Here is a 21,733-nt window from a genome sequence, read left to right as displayed (position 1 = left end):
GGTCACCAAGGCAATGGATGAGGATAACACAATGCATACTGTCCACCTTCACCTAGCTAAGGCATTTGATGTAGTACGTCACTCTGACATCGCTAACAAACTTGTGGAATTGGGCATTAACCCCTGTATAACATGCTGAATAGCCAGCTGACTCACAGGTAGGACCCAGGATGTTAGGATTGTTGAAACCACCTCCTCAAAGAGGCCAGTCACCAGTGGAGTCCCACAAGGCTCTGTGCCGGTCCCGCTCCTCATTGGCATCTACTTCTCAGAAGTCAAGGCTAATATTAGAGGCCTCTGGTTGATCAAGTTTGCAAATGATTGCAAACTGGGAGCAGTCATGGAATCCCCCCAAGATACTGATGTTGTACAAGAGGGTCTAACAGACAAATGACTGGTGCCAAAGCCATAGCTTAAAACTCAATGCAAAGAAATTAATTACAGTACTTTTTGGGAAGTTGGCTACCCAGGAAACTACATCATCAGTTAAACACCGTAAGAGTTGACCCATTAGTCAGGGAACACATGTAGACAGTAACCTGGCCTTCAACTAACATGTATCCAAGGTAGTAAGGAAATTCTGCATTGCTCACCTTACAAGTAAGTGTATGCCATCTAGAGCCAAGGAAATCATTTTACCACTGTACACGACCCTCATCAAACCCATCATTGAGTGTAATGCCCCTTTGATGTTTACCTGACCCAGACGCATGTAGTAACTGGAACATCTGCAAAGGTTCCTTACAAAAAGAATACAGCGCATAAACACAATGTCCTTTGCACATCACCTCAAAGCCCTATCTGTACACCCTGTCTCCTACAGACTGCTAAGAGTATATACTCTACTGTATGTAAAAGATGAGTATATATATATATATATATATATATATATATATATATATATATATATATGTATCTATGTATGTGTGTTTGTGTGTGTGTATGTAAATATATGTACAGTTATAATGATTTAATGACTGACTTCTGATTATTACACTATGTACAGTTCTGCCATGGATGAAATTTGAGTTAGCCTGGCAAAGTATGCTTCTTGCCCGCTGTTTACTTGGTTTGAACAGAAGCACCTTGGTCAAGAACTTATTGAAATTCCATAAATTGAAGTCACTATAGAGCCTGTAAATGACAATACTTCCAAGACAGGGATCATTACAGAACAGACTGTATCCTATCAGACCTATTGACACATTTGCAGGTCCAGTGGTACAGTAAACACCCAATCAAGGGATCTCAAATCTGTGCTGCAACGTAAACAGGACATATTGGAGAGAGAGAGAGAAAGATTTGCTTCTCCTACCGTACCGCTCTTAGGGAACAGTCTTCCACTCCACATAAAGCACAGTAGTTTTCGTATTCTATTCAAATGAAATTTTGATTGATTGGGATACTGTAAATTTTCACTCCTGGCTTAGCACCCATGTCCCTTATGGAAAGGGGCAACAAGTAATAGCCCAACATATCCTTGTTCTGCTGTTTCTAGGTTATTCATGCACAAAATATAAGGGTTAAAAACTGCCATAAGAATGTAAAAGACAAGGCTTCTTCATAGGTTCATCTGAAGTTACTAGGCTAGTGGCCCTAGAGCCTTTACAGGCCTAGCCAAGTTAATCCAAAGCATCTCCATTTGTTCTTTTTGGTAGTTCACAGAAAGAATTGATGAACAGAGTGGGTCTGTGATCATAACCAACTACTCCTCTCCATGAGGGACATGGGTGCCACCCCAGGGGCGAATTTGTGGTCTCCCATCCAGTTATCTAGGCTGCATTTGAATAGAATCATTGAGAAGCTCAGTTTTACATGAATAGGAAGTCTATTCTAGAGAAGAGTCAGTGTCTGGGACATATCTGTCTCTCCAGCATGTTATGTTAATGTCACAGGCTAAGTTGAGCTCCCTAGAGCGAGTGACCCTTGTGCCATTTGAGTTGCGGATGTACAGCATTTCCATTAGGGCAGTGTCAGAGATTGCCCTATAGGCCAAACACAGGTCCACCTGTCAGCAATCCTGTAAGATACAAAATAAAGTGACAGGGTTTTCAGCTTGTCCATGTAGGTCATGGTATGGAATCCCTGTATTTTCTTAGTGAGAAACCTCTGAGGTCTCTCCAACTGCTGCAGGTGTCTGTTGAGGTACATGCAAAAGGGTGCATCACACACTATTAGTGGTCTGATGCAGGTTTAGTACAGTGGAGATATAACATCTCTTGACCTGGTTGCTATGCCCTTGGTTATGAGATGCGCTATAGAGAAGACTTTCCTTACCACTGTGGAAACTTGGTGGTCGAAGCTCAGATTGCTTTCAACCTGTGTTCCCAAGTCTCGCACCACTGGGTTGGAACTCATGAGGGTTCTGTCAATATTGTAATTTGAAGGGAATTCCATTTTGCCAGAGGTAATAATCATGCAATTTTTTTTATTTAGTTTTAGACCACGGCTTTGGCACCAATCATTTGAGTTAGCCCTTCTTGTAATATTTTGACTTCATTGGGGGACTCAATGATTGCTCCCAGTTTGCAATTATCAGCGAACTTGGTGAGCCAGAGATCATCTACTTTGGCCTTGACTTCTGAGCAAGAGATATCAAACAGTAAGGGGCCCAGCACAGACCCCTGTGGTACTCCACTGGTGACTAGTCTACTGGTGGAGACAGAGTCATCTCTTTTGATAGTGTGTTCTGTTGGTGAGCCATTTGGCTACCTATCTAGGAATGTTAAGGATTAAACCCCATCTGGGAGAGTTTCTTGACAATGGCAGAGTGAGGGATTGTGTCAAAAGCCTTGGCAAGGTCAAGATAGGCTGTGTGCAATGTCTTACATTCGTCCATGGTTTTGGTGACATCCTCAAAGAAGTCTACCAGGTTTAATTAGCATGATCTACCCTTAACGAAGCCAAACTGGGTTGGGTTCAGCATTTGGAGGTCGCCTATATACTTGTTGATATAAGGTCCATGATAATTCTTTCTGTGATCTTGCAGATGAGGCTGGTTAGACTTATGGGTCTGTAGTTCCCAGGAACAGTTGTCCTCCCTTTGTACTGGGAAATTACTGTTGCTCTTCTCCATTCTTCAGGAAAATAGCCAGTTCTCAAGCTATGATTAAACAGAACACCAGGTGGGTCCACTAGGTCTTATTTTAGATTGTTTAGTAAACAACCTGGGGTGTTATCTGGTCCCAATGAGGCTGTGTTTTTTGCCTTGCCGAGCGCAGAGATGACCTGTTCTCTAGAGATGCTAGGCAGAGGGCTGGTGTCAGGTATGCTTTGGGATATCGTAGGTGGGGATAGGGGGTGAAGTTTGAGCTGAATCTGTCAGCTAACAGGTTGGCTATATCTTCCTGTGTAGTATGAGTGATCCCATCTACAACCAATTCGGCACATAGCTGGGCATTACCTTTTAGACTTTGGATGTAGTTAAAGAATGCCTTATGATTATCCTTGGCTAAGGATGCAATTTTAGTTTCGTAATTTGCTTTAGAAGACTTTACAAGATTTCTGATTTTCTTGTTTAGGCTTGAGAGGGAACTCTTTCTCTGTAGAGTGATATCCCGCTTGCTTTTGGACAACAGTTTCTTCCTCTAGTTATAGTCTGTTTATACTTAGTCCACCACGGTAGCTTGTTTTTACGGGAAGACCTGGTTTTGATCTGGTCAGGTGCAGCAGAGTTTATGCAGTCTCTTAGTCCACCACGGTAGCTTGTTTTTAGGGGAAGACCTGGTTTTGATCTGGTCAGGTGCAGCAGAGTTTATGCAGTCTCTTAGGTGTTCGTACAGGGCATTTGTGTACACTTCTGCATAGTGATCATTGATGTGTATGATTGCGGGCGGTATGAAGCTTTTTATGCCATCATCTGGTAGGCTGTAATTAACTTTGGTAAGTTTTTTATAATTTTTCTTCCTGTGAAGGAGTCAGTTCAGACATGACTGATTTTTGGTCTGACCTAACCAGGGAGGACATCACTTGTGGGGAAGTACAGTAACTCTCCATGTTGGTGAGTACTGTGTCCAGAACATTAGAGCCCCTAGTGGGGGTGCAGATGTTTGTTCTAGAGCATTTGTGTTAACAAAGTCCAGGAACCTCTGGACGAGCGTATTTTTGCTTGTGTATGCTCCCCCAGTCTATGGAAGGATATTTGAAATCTCCCATGACTAAGGTGTTGGGCTGTATGGTGAGGTGTTCCAGTAAATCTAGGTAGGCGTTGTGCTTATCGTGGTTCATGGTGGGGGATCTATCGCTAGCAATGATGTGGTATGGTACTTTCCCAATAGTTAATTGGACATGGAGTAATTAGAGAGTCATTCTGTTTGAACAGTCTTGAAGTGTATTTGGTTTTAATGAAGATGGATAACCTTCCACCTTTGCTTCCTTCACACTCATTTTGAGGTCTGAATGTGTGGAAGGCATTGTAGCCTTGCACGGCCGGGGTGCTTTCAGTGGCCTTGAACCATGTCTCGGTAACTGCACAGACATCAGTGTCCTCCAAATGGAGGAGTGCTATTAGGATGTGCAGTTTTGTGTTTAAATTCCTAGCATTAAGCAGCATGACCCTATGTTTGTGTCGATTAGATTTTGTTACATTGAGAAATTTGTTGTTTTGACATTGGCTAAAAAAGGCCACTGTGGGGGAGTCAAGGGCCTTTGCCAATATCCAAAAGCCTAGGGGGAACAGGTGTGGATAGTCTCTAGCAAAGCAGCAAGGTCTGTCTACCATATTCTCCCAGGCTGACACCAGAAGTTAAGCCAGTTGTTGAAGTCGGTCATTTTTTTGTTCATCCTGGGTTAGGAAAGGATACTGCTTAGGGCTAGGGACATACCTATCTGAGACACATAATCAGAGGGTTCTGTTGTGTCACTATTCATATAGTCCAGAGCGGTACATCTCAATTTGTTCAATCCAACATGGACTGTGACAGAGTCATAATAGTACTTGTTGTTGAATGACTTGAGTGCATGAGTAAATTGTTGGATCCGGAGACCTGATAGGCAGCTGACCATGACCTTCTCCTTGTCCATTCTGGTGAGGGGGGCATCTGTGTGTCTCACTATGGAGTCACCTGTGATCAAGACATTTGATGCGTTTCACCTTAGGGACTTGTTTGGTGAGACACTGGTGTGTGTGTTGATATGTGTAGGGGTTTCTTTCTGCTTAGTAGTGAGTATGGGTGGTGTGCATTTGGGAGGTCTCTGTTCTTTTGGTAGGCTTTTAGTGTATGTCGGTTTATGTGTCATGACCTTATTTTGTGTGAGAGATGAAGCATGTGTGCTGGCAAACCTGTTTGATGTCTGGTTTGTTTTTATGTGAGACAATTGACTCCAATTCCAGTGTGTATTTGCATCTGTCACGTAGGGTGTTCGTTTTAGGAATAAATGGTTGCCTGTATGCTTGAAAGGATTGCATCATTGTCTCATGATGCCCATATCAATCAAGCTGGCAGGAGAAATGATGGAAAACTGCCCATCTATTGTGGCAGGATTTTTCTGAATGTGGTATTTTGAGTAGGAAAGGGGCTAGTTGGCTTAACTAGTGGGCTAGTTTGACTTGGAGTAGCAAAGGTTGTGGGGTATATAGCAGGTTGTGGATAAGAGTGAGAACTCTGATTACAGCACAGTTGAGTTACCCTTTGTTCAGCAGGAAGGCTTGGGGTGGGGTTCTACTGGAAAGTCTCTAGGGAAAAATGATGTTCCCAGCTATTTGCATCTGTACAGAGCACTGTTAAATCCTCTTGCGTGGTGCACAGCAACAAGCAAATGTGAGGCTTATGTACAGGCAAATTTAAAAGGTTTTTAACACAACTACCAAGGGTAAAGCCCCACACTGAGCCTTTCTTCAGTAGTCCCCAACTCAGATGAGTCCTGAGCTGCACACTTCTGCCACAAGGGTGCAGGGAGGCCCTCTTAAGAAAGATAGCTGGTTTAAGAGCACAGTGATACTAAACAGTCTAGATTCAGCAGGTCTGAATCTAGCCTATGTTTTATGTTAAGGCAAGGAAAAACGATTTTTAGATGGGAAGGAGTAATGGGAGAGTCACTTAAAGGTCAAAGTGAGAGTGTTTAGTAGTGTACTATTAGATGGCCTGCAGTGGTACCACTCTGTGCACAAACTGAGCAGCTGTGAAAAGTGGGAGACTATGGCGGCATTTTGTATAGAAGATTTTAAACTGGAGGGGTTTGCTTACATGCAAGCACAGGGAACCGCTTTTGCGCTTGGCTTTTATACCAGCAGGTTGAAAGACTTTTACAGGGTTACACACTCATTCAGTTACTGAGATATGAATTCCTGCAATATTAGATATCCTTGGAAATAAGTTCACTAACCATGAGAGATGTTCACAACACAAAAAAACTTTGCAAAATTTTGAAATATTTTGTCAGATTCAGAAGAAATTGTCAAACTTAGAACAGCTTTTATAGTATCAGAGGAGGTTAGGAAATATCAGAATACTGTCAAAACACACTAAGAGCAGTGCAGTAACAAACAGAGGAGTTTCTTTAACAAGTGCAAGCTGAAAAACAGTGATAAATTCAACCAAGTCAATAAATGTGGCACAGAAACAGTGCAACTGCGGAAAAAAAAAACTTGTATCAGCTTTGCAGGTCCATATGGTTTTAGAAGCAGTCCAAGTCTTTTAGTCACAGGTGTCCAAGCCGGGCACAACGAAGCTGTGAATAAATGAATTTCTTAAGATCATCACAGATCAGTAACCTAGTGAATACCTGCAAACTTATTTTAAGACACAACAGTGTTTTGTATTTTATACTCCCACAAATCAGCCCTGTAAAGATGAACATGGACATTGAAAATATTGGGTAGTATTCCCGTATCTATCATAATCTGGTTTATCAGTAGAGCTCTTTGCATTAGACTCTTGTCATCTCTGTAATTAACTTTCCTGACTATTAATGATTAATGGTGAAAGAAATGCAATAATGTCTAATCTTTCAGCATCAGGATTTCTGTTGCTTAGCATTGGATGCACTCTGTTACACTGATATAAACTTTGTACTGTACTATGCCTTTTTGAATAAACCAGCAAGATTTCACACTGTTTCAAATCTGGTATGCATACTAAAACCAGAAGGTCTTGAAGTTCTAGATTCTGACTTAGATTAATATTGGGTAATGTACTCACAGTCAGAAGTAACTCTCTCTCTAAAAATCATAACTCACCATATTTTTCACACCAGTCTTTTAGATTATTCAGCAGACTCAAGCAACACACAGCCCTTCAAAACTCACGGCACCAACATCCACACATAGTAACACTAAACCCACTTATGCAGAGGCCCTTAACATTAACCTGCCCAAGCAACAAGGACCTCCGAAGCTGAATTGCAAACAAACACCAATCACAACTAAAGTGACACATAGCTCAAAACACCAGTATGCCATCAAACAGCCCCTAAGGCAAGACAACGTACCCAACACTTTAGTCATAGGTGACTGTATATTCAGGCACACTGATGTCCCACTCACCAGGCTGAACAAGGAGAAAATTACCGTCAGCTGCCTGTTGGGTGCCAGGATCCGCCACATAACGCATGCACTCAAGTCACTCCACAACAAGTACTAATATGACTCTGTCATTGTCCATGTTGGAGTGAATGACTTGAGACATACTTCCCTGGACTACATGAAAAGAGACATAGAAGAGCTCTCGGATCATGTGGCCCAGGCAGGTATGACCCTAGCCCTGAGCAGTATCCTTCCTTCACCCAGAATGATACCACAGTATAAGGACAAAATGATTGACTTCAACAATTGGCTAAGTTTCTGGTGTCATTCAAAGGGGATCTGATATCTGTCTGCCTGGGATGACATGATCGACAAACCACGATGCTTTGCCAGAGATGGTCTGCACCTGTTGCCCCTGGGATTCAGGTTACTGGCTAAGGCTCTTGCCACCCCTATAGTGTCTTTTTTTAGGCAAGGCTCAAAGGACAAAACCACCACCGTAACAGATATAAGCATGCAAAATCTGAAGGTAATGCTACTCAATGCTAGAAGTCTAAACCGCAAAATGCACTCTCTCGAGGCACTCCTAAAAATGGAGAACATCGATATCTGTGTAGTAACTGAGACCTGGTTCAAGGCTCCAGAGAGCACCCCTGCAATACCAGGCTACAACTCTTACCACACTTTTCGGCCACCAAACCAGGACCGAAGCACTAAAGGCAGAGGACTGTCCGTATTCACCAAGGATATTCTCACCTCCAGGCTAGTTGCTCGACACAATGCATCTGAAATTCTACAGGTGCAACTAACACTGGGTAAGACTGCAATCCAAATTGTAGCTTGATCCCCCACCATGCCCCAAGATTCTCACTGCACCTTTCTAAACATACTAGATAATATTAAGATACAACCAAACACCCTAATACTGGGTGATTTCAACTACCCTGCAGTTAATTGGGAAAACTACTCGGGTACCAACACCTTTGCCCAACGGTTCTCTGAATTCATAAATTCCAATGGCCTGGACCAACTAATCCATAGTCCCACCAGGGGCTCAAATATCCTAGACCTGGCCATTACCAACATGGAAGATTGATGCTCCACACCAGTGATCACTCCCTTGTTGGTCAGGTCTGACCATAAGCTAATCATCCTTGACGTTCACATCCTACCCCCACCCCTCAGTAGGGAAACTTCCATAAAAAAATTTCTTCAAAGCCAACTTCATGCTACTCAAGTCAAAAGTGACAAACTTCATGACACCCATGCAGATGGGAACTGGAAGTTCAACCGCTGAATCCTACACTAAGGCACTGTATGACCACAGCCACTCGTGCATGAATCATGCCATTCCAAACAGAACCAAGATGGTCTCCTCCAAAAAAAAGGAACCCAATCTGGTGGTCCTCAGCCATAAACAAACTATACAACAGAAGGAAGAAACTGTTGCAGAAAAGAGGAAAATCCCAGGATGCAAAAAACTCCCTTATCAGCCTCAGTAAGTAGCCGAGATCCCTCATAAAATCCTCCAAAGCTAGTTACGAAAATAAAATTGCCAAAGATTCCAAGGACAACAGCAAGGCATTCTATAGTTATGTCAAGAATCTAAATGGCAATGCTCAGATCTGCTCTGAGCTACAATAGAATGACATTAAATATACTGATCCCAAGGATATTGCCAATATCCTGGCAGATCAATTCAGTGCCAACTTCACCCCCCCCCTCTCACCTCCTAAAGGGCCCATCTCAATACCAAAAGATTGCCAAATTCCGGTACTCACGGCCACACAGGTAAAAAATGTACTCTCAAAAGCTAAGAATACAGCATCCATGGGACCAGATGACATCCCGGGCTGTGTACTACATGAACTACAAAATGAACTGGCACCTCACCTAAGTGTCATGTTTAATCATAGCCTCACCTCAGGCTTCGTGCCCAATGAGTGGCACACAATTAGTTATCCTACTCCACAAGGGGGGATCCACCTTGGATCCCAGGAACTATCGTCCCATCACTCTGACGAGCCTGATCTGCAAAGCCATGGAACGCATTATCATAGAACTTATAAACAAAGACATTGGCAACCTTCAAACACTGGACCCCACCAAGTTTGGTTTCGTAAAGGGCCGAGCTTGTCTCCTGAACCTGATTGACTTCTTCAAACCAGTCTCCAGAGCCTTGGACGAGGGTAAGGCGGTCCACACAGCCTATCTGGACCTCAACAAGGCCTTCAACACCATCCCCTACTCTGGAATCATGGATAAACTTACTAAGCTGGACATTAATCCCTACGTCACTTGATGGGTTGCCAACTGGCTTACTGACAGAACCCACACTGTAAAAGTAGCAAACTCAAAATGTAGCTCCAGACAAGTGACAAACGGAGTACCTCAGGGTTCAGTCCTGGGACCGCTCTTGTTTGGCATCTACTTCTCTGAAGTACAGGCCAGCACTAAGGGACTCTGGCTGACAAAGTTCACAGATGACTGCAAACTGGGAGCCATTATTGAATCCCCAAATGATGTGGATATTTTACAAAAGGGCCTTACAGAAACAGATGCTTGGTGCAGAGCCATGGACTCAAGCTCAATGCCAAGAAATGTATAGTTATCCCCTTTGGGAAAAAACATGTACCCATGAATTACCACATAAGTGGCAGTACACTAAACACCGAAAGTGTGATAAAGGACTTAGGGACACAGGTGGACAGTGGTCTCGCCTTCGATAACCACATAGCCACAACTGTCAGAAAATCCTTCTGTGTGGCACACTTCATCAGTAAGGGCTTTTCATCCAAAAAAGGAGGTCATTTTCCCACTGTACTCATCCCTCATTAGACCCATTATAGAGTACAATGCCCTGTTTGGTATGTACCTCACAAGACATCTGCAACAACTGGAAAGGCCACAGAAATACTTCACTAAAAGAGTCACAGGCCTAAAGCAGATGCCCTATACTGACCGTCTAAAAAACCTCCAGCTATACTCTGTTGCATATCGCCTACTCAGAGGCGATCTCTGCTTGACATACAAGGCAATGTCAAACCCAGTGCTGTTGGACATGCTACACTTAACGAATCCCAATCCCTCATAACTGCACGCTCCAGGGATCTAAACCTGGTCATCACAATGAACAAAACATGCTGGAGGGATAGGTTCCTGACCCAGAGATTCCCTGTACTCTGGAATAGACTTCCCATACATGTCAAGTTGAGTGCCTATCTGGCCCTCTTCAAAAGGGTACCTTGACGATTGGATGGGAGATAAGAAATTCACCCCGGGGATCATGTCAGTTGCCCTGCTAGACAGGGGACCAGGGAAGTAAATATTCCTGGAAGAAATAGCCAGGGAATTGTTATGGCTAGGCTTATACAGGCCCTAGGGCCGATAGCCTAGTACCAACCTATGAACCTATATATAATTCAGTTTAGCAGTTAGGGAAGCCCTTCCCCAGCCTTACATTCAGAAGTTTATAAATAATCAGTCCATTTACAAATTGCTATTTAAATTTCATTCAGGTATTAATAACTAGTAATCTACGTTGGGTAGCTGCAGTGGGCAACAGAGGTCTAGCCAGATTTGGGAGGAAATTAGTTACGAAAGCAGTAGCCTGTCATTAGCAGCCCTAGCTAAGAATAGGTTAGAAGGGATAATGATAGGCAGAATATCAAGAGGGGTTACAGGCTTCAGAACACAGTAGCAGGAACGTAATCTGTTGTAGCTCATGGCATTATGCATGTGTAATGCATAGGAGCTTTGCGATGTATAGCAACAGGGCTGCTGTCACCCTTGATTCCTGACCCATAGCAACATGGCTGCTGTCACCCTTGATTCCTGACCCAAAGCAAATAAGCCTTATAAGAATTAATGGACCATGTAATGAGTTGTTGACAGGGGCATCTGTTAGGTTGTTGGCTAACTGTTGCAGAGTAGGAGACCAGCTTAAGCCATTGTGGGCAGAAAGAATGTTTCTGTTTTTTTAAAGGGCAGCTCAGTACTCAGGAAGAGGAAAAGGAATGAAAGCATTCCTCATGATGCAGAGAGTTGTACTTAGGCTGTTAGAAGTAACATGAAAAACTATTGCCACTGACCTTGAAACAAAACTGATGTCTAATGATTTAACATTTTTATTTGCTCTTTTTGTTTAGGTTATTCCACCAAGGGGAAAAGCTTCGTTTAGGGTCATTTTCTTGCCCACAGAGGAAGGCACTACCGAAAATGTTTTCTTTATAAATACCTCTTCTCAAGGAGTACTTCCATATCAGGTTGGTAGTGGTTAGTGCCCCTTATCGAAAGAACTTGCTGTTTTTGTCATAATTGAGGTTTGCTATGTTTGCTACAGTTTATGTTTAAAGAAAATTCTACTTGCATACTGAATACCCTTGTGGCCATACAAGTGCACAATAGCCATAAGTAGAGCTGAGTTTAAGCAAGCAATAATGCCTAACAATGTGGGCATTATTGGGGAAATAGACCACCAAGAGGTTTTACATCGGGTCTCTCCACCCCTGGAAGGTCCGTTATTTCCCTTGCAACTCCCACCCTATAGAGAATTATTGCGTTTAGGTAATGGGCTATCTGTTAAATTGTTTTGTATTTGTTTTTTCTTAAGTTATTATTTTGTTATATTTTTATGTAAAATAATTCCTCTATCTTATAGGTTCATAGGTTGGTACTAGGCTATCAGCCCTAGGGCCTATACAAGCCTAGCCATAACAATTCCCTGGCTATTTCTTCCCACATTATTTACTTTCCTGCACCCCTGTCTAGCAGGGTGACTGACGTGATCCCTGGGGTGAATTTCCTTTCTCCCATCCAATCGTCAAGGTTCCTCTTGAAGAGGTCCAAAGAGGCACTCTGCTTGACATGTATGGGCAATCTATTCCAGAGTCTGGGGAGTCTCTGGGTCAGGAACCTATCCCTCCAGCATGTTTTGTTTATTGTGATGACAAGGTTTAGATCCCTGGAGCGTGTAGCTCTGAGGGATTGGGATTTCTTTAAGTGTAGCATGTCCAACAGCTCTGGGTTTGACATGGCCTTGTATGTTAAGCAGGCATTGCCTCTGAGTAGACGATATGCGACAGAATATAGCTGGAGTTTTTTAAGGCGGTCAGCGTAGGGCATCTGCTTTAGGCCTGTGATTCTTTTAGTGAGGTATTTCTGAGGCCTTTCCAGTTGTTGCAGATGTCTTGAGAGGTACATACCAAATGGGGCGTTGTATTCTATAATGGGTCTAATGAGGGATGAGTACAGTGGGACAATGACCTCCTTTTTTCTGGATGAAAAGCCCTTCGTGATGAGGTGTGCCACATAGAAGGATTTCCTGACTGTTGTGGCGATGTGGTTATCGAAGGTGAGACCACTGTCCACCTGTGTCCCTAAGTCTCTTATCACACTTTCTGTGTTTAGTGTACTGCCACCTATATGGGAATTCATGGATACATGTTTTTCCCAAAGGGGATAACAATACATTTCTTGGCATTGAGCTTGAGCCCATGGCTCTGGCACCAAGCATCTGTTTCTGTAAGGCCCTTTTGTAGAGTATCCACATCATTTGGGGATTCAATAATGGCTCCCAGTTTGCAGTCATCTGCAAACTTTGTTAGCCAGTGTCCCTTAGTGTTGACCTGTACTTCAGAGAAGTAGATGCCAAACAAGAGCGGCCCCAGGACTGAACCCTGAGGTACTATCTAATGTTTCAAACTTGCTAAATCATATGTAATTGATGCTGGAGAAAGTATTTTGCATCAAGAATGCAAGCTGTGTAAGAATTGAATGTACTGACAGGCAAATGTGTCCAGCAGTTACTGACTTCAAATTTCTCATTGTGATCAAATGAATGGGAAAAAACATACAGTATAAGGCATTGCATCCGCCTTTCCCAGGCATTTTCCCAGTTGTAAATCAGTGGAGAGTACTGTCGGTCAGTGAAAGTTAGATATAGTTTCATATAATTTTTTGTACAGAAAATCCCTGCCATCTAACTGTTGTTTTTATCCCAAATCCTGTAGCAGGGAAATTGGGCAGAGTCTCTCTTCCCTGAGATTGTCTTCTGTTGAATTCTTGGACAAAGGAGTTGAGTGGTGTTTCTAAGTTTGTATTTCTGTCACACACACACACACACACGTTTTTATTTTGTTTACGTAAGTGCTTGCAAAACAGAAAAGCTTCATTTAGCTAGTGTAAAAAAATGGCAGAAGTTTGCTATTTTTCTATTTGAACTTCATAGCGGCGAAGAAGGCATATTTATTTATTTTTAGTGGGTAATATCTGCAGAATAATGTCCTGCTGGTGAGTGTTAATTGTCCATTAAGGTATTTGTGTGTGATTAACCCATAATGTGGTTGTGCCATTGTTAGGTTACTTTGTGTAGAATCTCCCTTTTTCACACAAAGGGCTGTTCTTGAACTCTTTATTAGTTACAGCAAATCAGAAGGTAACACGGGCACTTTTATAACTTTCAACAGGAGTTTGGGTGTATATTACTGAATATTTGGAATTTTTTCCCCCTGAATTAAACACAGTGCATTTCAAGACATTAAACTGTTTTCCTGAGATAGATTGCAAGTAGGCAAAAGCTTGTTTAGAATAATTTGTGTAGACGTCTGTTGAGCAGCAGGTTTACTCCGGAATGATTCTCTAGACTACTTAACGTGCATCTCCAGAAACCTAACTTAATGGTTCAAGGACCAGTTTGGTTAATTTTTGTTTGATATGGGATTGGATGGAGGTGAAACCAGTGATAACATGAAGCCACGGGACAGTTTTTATACTGGGAAGGATTTTTTTTTTGTTTCTTCACATGGTTGTCCTCAGGCAGAGATGTGGTGGTTTCACAAGGCAAAATGTAGTGGATAAGATGGACATGTGGACATTGCAAGACTGTATAACTAGTGTAGCATCATGCATGTTAACAACTCCAGCAGTTGTACAGATGCATTGCTAACTAGTGTTAAGTGTCTAATCATTTTCTTACCTTTTTATCTTCCATCTGAGACTTGCAAGATTACTGCCATAAAACAGCAGAAGGAAATTCCTGCCCTCCCTCTTTGATATTCAGTTTTTATGATCACTCATTCTTGTCTTGCCATCTTGTCTCTCTAAATGTTTTTGATTTTATAAGTAAGAATATTATTTTATAATAATCAGTCTTTTTTACTTCTTTATTCTACTTTTGGTTACTCATTCTGTAGTTTGTGTATACTTGCATTTCACTTCCACTTTATCAGTGCTCTTTCAACATAGTCCTCATTTTTTAGGATGAGACAAAACCGCACTACCTATTAACTGCCTCTATATGGTGGTTTGATATCTCTTCCAATACAGATTGCTAGAGAAAGAAACATATTGCTGTAGACTTACTTATATGAATCTCTCATTCAAGATAGTACTTAAAGCTTTCTACTGAAGCCCCTCCTATGAGTTTCCTACTGTGTAGTGATACTCGTAGTAACCCAGGCCACCTTTGTAGTCCCATGTTTTTATTATAAGGATCTTTGTTGCAGTGCATTCTTAGATGTATTGGATTTCATCATAAGTGGACACCAGTTTTGGGACCAAACGTGTAGGGTTTTCAGATACCAGTTTTTGGACTAAACATCTAGGCCATTTGCATGCCTTGTAGCCAAAATCTGAGGTTACATTAGCAAGAAACTTTGTTGGAAAGAAGAACATAACACATGCCATCTTTAGTTCTTTATTCTGATGTGAGTTATCACCCTTTTTTGTTTGGGTTTGTTAGTTGTTTCTGTGCAGAGTCTGAAAGTGATAAGTATAATTTTGTAATGACCTATTTATTACTTAGTGTTTGTGTTGAGAACAGTAGTATAGCAAGGGGAAGGGGAGGAGTGGGAAGCTGCCCCGAATGCAAGCTGTGTGGGGATGTCATCATAAAGGTGCATTTCCTGCATTTTTCTTTTGCTGGTTTAGAAAGGGAGTTCAGTGCATCAACACTTTGTGTGGGGTAAGCTGTAGCTGTATCATGCCAATGGCTACAGATGTAGTGATTGGCTTGCTACTGTTTGAAAAAAACAATTTTTTTCCCTTTTCTCTTCTGCTGAAGCGCTGGGGTTAGGAGGGGTGTGTATCTAGTTGAAAAGCCAGAGTTTAAAAGTAGTCTTTTATTGCTTTTTCCAGTGAAGGGCTGTTGTGGATAGTAGAAAGGGAGAAGATTTGTTTTTTGGTATTTAAATGAAGAGCTTAGGTTGGTGGGATGCCTCAGGTGCTTTAAAAAAACAGCTATGCCTCTGATAACTTTTTTTTTTTGAAGCCCACAGTACTACCACTGCTCTCCTATCATTCACAAATACTGTTATTCAAGCTTGCAATGAAGGAAAACATGTCTCCTCCCTCTTCCTTGATCTTTCTAAGGCATTCAACACCATCTCCCACTCCCTTCTTCTCTCTAAGCTTTCCACTCTGGGGATATCTTCACCAACTCTACTCTGGTTTTCCAAATACCTGTCCAGTAGAAAACACTCTACTAGATGGGATGCCTCTACCTTACCATTCCTAGATACTCCCACTGGAGTTCCTCTAGGATCCATGTTAGGCCCCCTACTTTTCAGTATTTTTATCAATGAATTTTACACTTGTGTTCCCAACAACTCTGTTGTTCAATATGCAGACAACTCAACAATAATCTGCACCTCCATGACTATACCCGAACTACTTTCACACACTCAGCAAGCATTCTCTTCCATTGAAAACTGGATGACTAATAACCATCTCCCACTCAATCCAAACAAGACCAACTTCTTCTCTTCACTCCTAAAAAACACCACTATAAACAAACCTGACTTTAAAATCTACTCACTTAATAAAACCGCCTTAGAAGTTGTCTGACATACAAAACTGTTAGGTGTCATCATTGATGAAAGCTCAGCCTTCAACCAGCATATTCACAACAACATTAAAAAAACTACCAAAAGCTAGGAACCCTCTACAGACAAACACTTCCTTAGGCCCGCCACCAAACAAACCTTGGCCTCTACCTTCCTACTACCAACCATACTATATGGTGCCCCCCTATTCACAAACATTTGCAAATGTTTAAAAAGCAAAATGGAAACCTGTTATAACAAAATCGCAAGATTCACAACTAATGCCACCTACTCCTCCCACCACTGTTCCTCACTTCACACACTAAAATGGCTTGAATTACCACAATACCTCATCTACCAACAGCTTACCATAGCCCACAAAATAATGTATAAACCTCTTGACTGTCCAGCCCTTTCCTCAACTCTAACTCAATACCACCCAAACAGACCCCTCAGATTAAACAATGAGACCTTGCTACTCGTTCAAAAACCTACACTCCCCACTGGTCAGGCTCTCTTTTCTTTCTGCATTGCCAAGCTCTGGAACTCACTCCCATCAGCACTCAGAGCCACCAATGATGTTATCTCCTTCAAAAACACCCTACATCTTTATCTAACTACCCATTGGCAATGCTCCTGTTCCACACCCCATATAACCTGATTCTCCACTACTGTTATTCTCTCACTCACTTCACTATCCACCTTTCATGCCAGTCACACAGTAATCCTCCTCTATTCTCTTCTCCCCACTAACTTATCTCTCAACCACCGCCTTGTCACCACTTGTTAACACTATTCTACTACACAATCACTTCTTTTACACTTATATTTCATGCAATGTTATGATACATTTATGATTGCTAAATGTCTTCATCGTATTAAGTAATATTAACTTACTGTAGCTAATAGTAGTTTTACTCCAATTTGTAACTTAATTGTATGCTGCATTAATGTCAGTTTTGCTGTATGTTGTACTTATGTCTTCTTGGAGCTTTTCTCCCCAGGCTTCCACTGAAAACCAGCTCATTCTGGCCCAGTGGACACTCTTGGTAAACAAATGTTAAATAAATAAATAAAGATTGTTAATGAAGTCCGCAGAAAGTTGGCAGCATGTATGCTTTTCATCATGTCTTAGAAGTTTGGTAGATAGATTCCCCGCCAAGGCTTACCCATTTGTGTCTGTTTTGTTTTTTTTTTTTTTGTCTGATTTGTCTTGATGAAGAACAAGCTTTACCAGCTGTTAGCATTCTAAGACTTAAAAAATGACCCTGTTGAGGAGAACTAGATATTTTGTAACTTTTGTTGGTCATTGTAAGCTAGTTGTGCTTGACCAAGTTTGTCCACTCCTCCCACAACTAGCAAACCTTCCATTAATTTATGGCCCTCCTCACCACTTAAGAGAAACTCATGGAGTCCCTAAAGCGCCATCACAAACTTCAATAAATAGAAAGCTGTTAAAAATGCTAGTAAAGGAGTTTGCAGTTGGAGAGATAGATGCCTTTAGAGACCCTGACAGTCCTGTTTATGACGTAGGTTCCTGTTTCCATTCAGGCTCAGATGCATCTGTCGGTTGGTATTTTTGGAATTAGTCAACTTAGGGGGGATACCCTGTCCTGTCCCATTGTAGATGTTAGAAGTATTGGTGTTTGTACTGGATTTCCTTGTAGATAATGCATTTGTTCCTAACATTTAACGATGGCCCTCATGAGCAGGTTGTTGACTTTACAGATTCCTGAGACACTGGTTTTGAAATTACAGATGCCTACAGCACAAGGATTTGTTAATGGCCTTTTATAAAATGTTTGCTGAAGAATACTTGGTTAACATTACAGAGAGCTTACCCCTCTTCTGCTCATTGCCCCCCATTTACTTCATGGCTCTTTGCCACTCAAAGATGAGGTGACCCATTCCTGTATGAATCCTTGGACTGTGATTTGGTTGAGGAGAAACTTGCCTGTTTGGATCAAATCTGTACATAGACAGTGACACTGTCACTGCAGGCTCTCATAAGATGATTACATTTGGAAAACACAGTAATTTTATAGGGAAATATTGGGGTCTAAAGGAGTTTTTCTGTAACTTGCAAAAATTATATGATTTGCTGGCAATAGAGCAACTCAGGTATTCTCAATCCCACCTGTGATCCAGGCTTCTGAAGACATTTTTGAGTCATTCAGCTGGATGTAGTTTAAAGGAAGGACAGGTTATCCTTGGAAGACAGTATGATATGTAGGAGGCCATATGTCAGTTGGAATAAAATAATTTCTTTTCCAGTTATTTTCTGCCTTCAGGAGATAAAGTGATAGACATTTATAGACTCAGCTGTAGTGCCAAGTTGAATTTCTTGACAGCCACATCTCAAATGTATAACACAGAGGATTATGATCGGTTCACCAGTTGTAACTTACTTATTTTGTGTTCTCGACATTGATGCCAAGAAATTCACCTAGAAAGCAAAGCTCAAGAGGTGAATCCATGTTGAGAACACATAATATGTAGTTATGGTTGGAGAGCCAATCATAAATCTTTGTACTGCATGGAGATTTGTCTTCCCTGTACACTACAAATTAGTCAAAAGTAATATGTTAAAAAATGAAAAGTGTTGTGTTGGCTTTAAAATTGGTAAAGAATGAGGGAGTGGTTGACATCCTTCTGTATTCCCTGTGTAAGGGAGGCTCTTTAATTCAGAATGCCGTGTGTAGTTTAGCAGACAGCAGGTAGAAATGGGAGTTGAAACAAAGTTGTTTCTACCTGTTACTGCTGTCTGTTGGCCAGTGTTGTCTGCTTTTAGTGCAGACCCAAACTTAACAGTGTGTAGCTGGTGCTTAATGATTGTTGAGCACCACTCTAAATATTAAGGTCTGGTCTCATGCTATAGCAGTGACGAGCTAGGTTCTGTTCATTTTTTTAGCATAATCACAGTGATGCATACACTACAAGCTGGTTATGATCAGAAATCCAAACATAACCTGTATTTTGCCTAGTTTTATTAAGTCTGGTTGTAGGGGGGAGTATTTTCTGGAGTGAACTAAGAATATAAATGAGAGTTTCTGTTGCCTTTATAGCATTTTTAGACTGGAGGAAAGAAGTCCGGTCTGTAGATGAGTTTTTAGTGTTTCACCTTCCAAAACTTAAAAAAATGCAGAGAGGTGAGTGGTCACTAAGCATATGTGAATTTTAATGGAGGAGATAGTATTTGAAGTGTTTGTAATTAGTATATAGAACACTGCATGATTAATGGTCTTAAAGTTTGGTCTGGTTGGTTCTTGCACCATTAGGATGGGTCTAGTGCAGAGTCTGCATGCCCTTCCTGTGTTTGCATGGGTTTTCTTCAGGTGCTGCGATTTCCTTCTGCACTCAAAAGACATGCTATAGGTAAACTGGCAACATGTAAATTATCCACAGGTGTTTGTGCATGCATGTGTGACTGGTACATAAGAATGGCTTGACAGTTTACTAAGCAAGGAGTGAAACAGAAGTAAACTTTGTGAATGGCAGTGGCTGTTCTCGAGGTTGGAGCAGGAGTCAGCTACAACTGAAAGTGTGGATAAATGTAGCTAAGGACTTGCTGATGTCCTTTTATTCCTATGTTGTAGTATTCTTTACATGGGGATTCCCTGCCATAAATGATACCGTCTGAACAGTATACAAAAGCCTTTTACCACTGATAGGTACGTGCGACATCGCACATAGTCCCAAAGATGGCGTGGCCATAAAAGTGAAGTCCGCATGTATTATCCTCAGAACTTCTCTGCCGCCAGTTCAAATGTCATCTTTAACCGCTGGTCTACTCACTGAGGAGTTGGCTGCTGTACAAGCCAATTCAGATAAGTGCCCCATTGGGGTTTTTTCTTTTACTTTTGCTACTGTTTTTCTGTCTGAAGTTACATGTCATCCAGGAAAGGTAAGTGCCGTTGTGAAAGACAAATTCAATGTAATTCAGGCACAGTCAGTGTCTTTTTTGTTTAGGCCCTAACCACAACTCTAAGTCTTACTGTGTACGTCAGGCATTTGTTCCCAAAACCTGATGTAGCCGCCTTCACTCTCTGTTTATATTTTTCTTGAGAATCAAAGACTTAAGAGGTTAGCACGTGACATTATGGAGGGTACTTCGGGCCCTTCTGCTGAGCCTACAAAGAAGGCCAAGAAACTCAGGCCTGAAGCTTCACCTGCACCACCCATTCCGGATGTCCCTTCTGAGGCTAGTGAAGACCCAAAGGCCCATTTGGATTTTGGCTTAGATTCCTCTGCAGGTACTGAAGCAGAAGCTGTCGGGGAGTCCGCCACTGCCACGTGCTATGAGGTTTTGCAGACGTCTATTTCGGACGAGCAGGACAAACCTAGTCTCATTATTTCAGAAGGCCCTCAAGGGATTCCTCAGATCTTAGTTTGAGAGGAAGTACCAACGAGTGTTAGAGAATGCAGGTGTACATAGAGTCCCTCCACCTGCCAAATGGCTGCTGTACCCCTTAAAAAGAAACAGAAAGCCAAACATCTTCCAGCCCCTCAGGAACTTCTACCTGATTCGCAAGCCTTCACACAGGGATTATTTAATGCCTTTATGCCTTTGAAGCCTCCCACTGGTGTTTCCCTTCCTATACTACTTCCCCTCAGAAAAGGTTTAGGGAGCAGATATTAACTGAGGATGAGGATTCCTCAGAGGGTGAGTCTTTGGCATACAGTATCCAAATTTCTTCTCTCTAGGAGTATGTTTCAGCTGAGGGAGGAGTCCAATGGAACTGAGTCTCCTGGTGAAGATATCATGCTGTCACTCATATGAGTGAGTTTTTCAAGTGGGACTGCTCACAGGTTACTGATGTGCAGAGGAGATATTACTATTTACTCCAAATGGATTCACCTTCTCCTTCTGCTGTGCTTGCAGTTCTGCCAGCTTTTCTGGACACTTTCACTTCTGCTTCTAAGAGTCCAGACTCTCAACCACCTGCCCCCAAGCAACCAGATAGGTTCTTTAAAGTTCCAGTGGACTGTAAATTCCTTTATAAATGCCTTGCTGAAGACCCAGTGATTGTTTCTGTAGCTACTGATAAGCCATCCAGACTTTTGCCTTCTACTTCTCTTCTCCCTTCAGATAAGGAGGGCAAAGCCATGGAAAGGCTGGGGAAAAAAGTGTACACTTCAGCTACTCTTGCCTTTAGGGCAATTAAATGTCAAACTCATAAGAATAAGTATGCTTTGGCCCTTCTTTCTCAGGCCACTCAGCTTCTCGCTGACCTTCCGGATTCAGATGTAAAGTCTCAGCTTTGCTCTGATGTTCTTAGTGTTTCACTGTTGCAGTCATCACACTTGGATTATCCTGTCAGGGGTAGCCCTCATTCGGCCCGAATACCAGAGGCTTAGTATTTCTGCGTCGGTTGCTGTCGCTTCAGGACTAATGTCAGCTCATCAGTGGTATAAAAACAGGCAGCCGATGCCATTACATCGGTCTTTC

General features: G+C 42.0%; 1 protein-coding gene across 1 annotated transcript in view; it reads left to right on the top strand.

The window, feature by feature from the left end:
* Positions 1 to 21,733, top strand: part of TMEM131L (transmembrane 131 like) — a gene marked incomplete in the record, with an annotated part of 1,995,267 nt that overhangs the window by 457,140 nt on the left and 1,516,394 nt on the right. The window contains 1 exon segment of the mRNA XM_044062407.1: positions 11,611 to 11,727. Coding sequence (XP_043918342.1) covers positions 11,611 to 11,727 — 117 coding nt within the window.

Source organism: Protopterus annectens, chromosome 2.part1 (assembly GCF_019279795.1).
Source record: "Protopterus annectens isolate FY-2018-M chromosome 2.part1, PAN1.0, whole genome shotgun sequence".
Lineage (NCBI taxonomy): Eukaryota > Metazoa > Chordata > Ceratodontiformes > Protopteridae > Protopterus > Protopterus annectens.
Note: the sequence above shows the minus strand (reverse complement) of the source record. Positions and strands in the feature narration are given on the sequence as shown.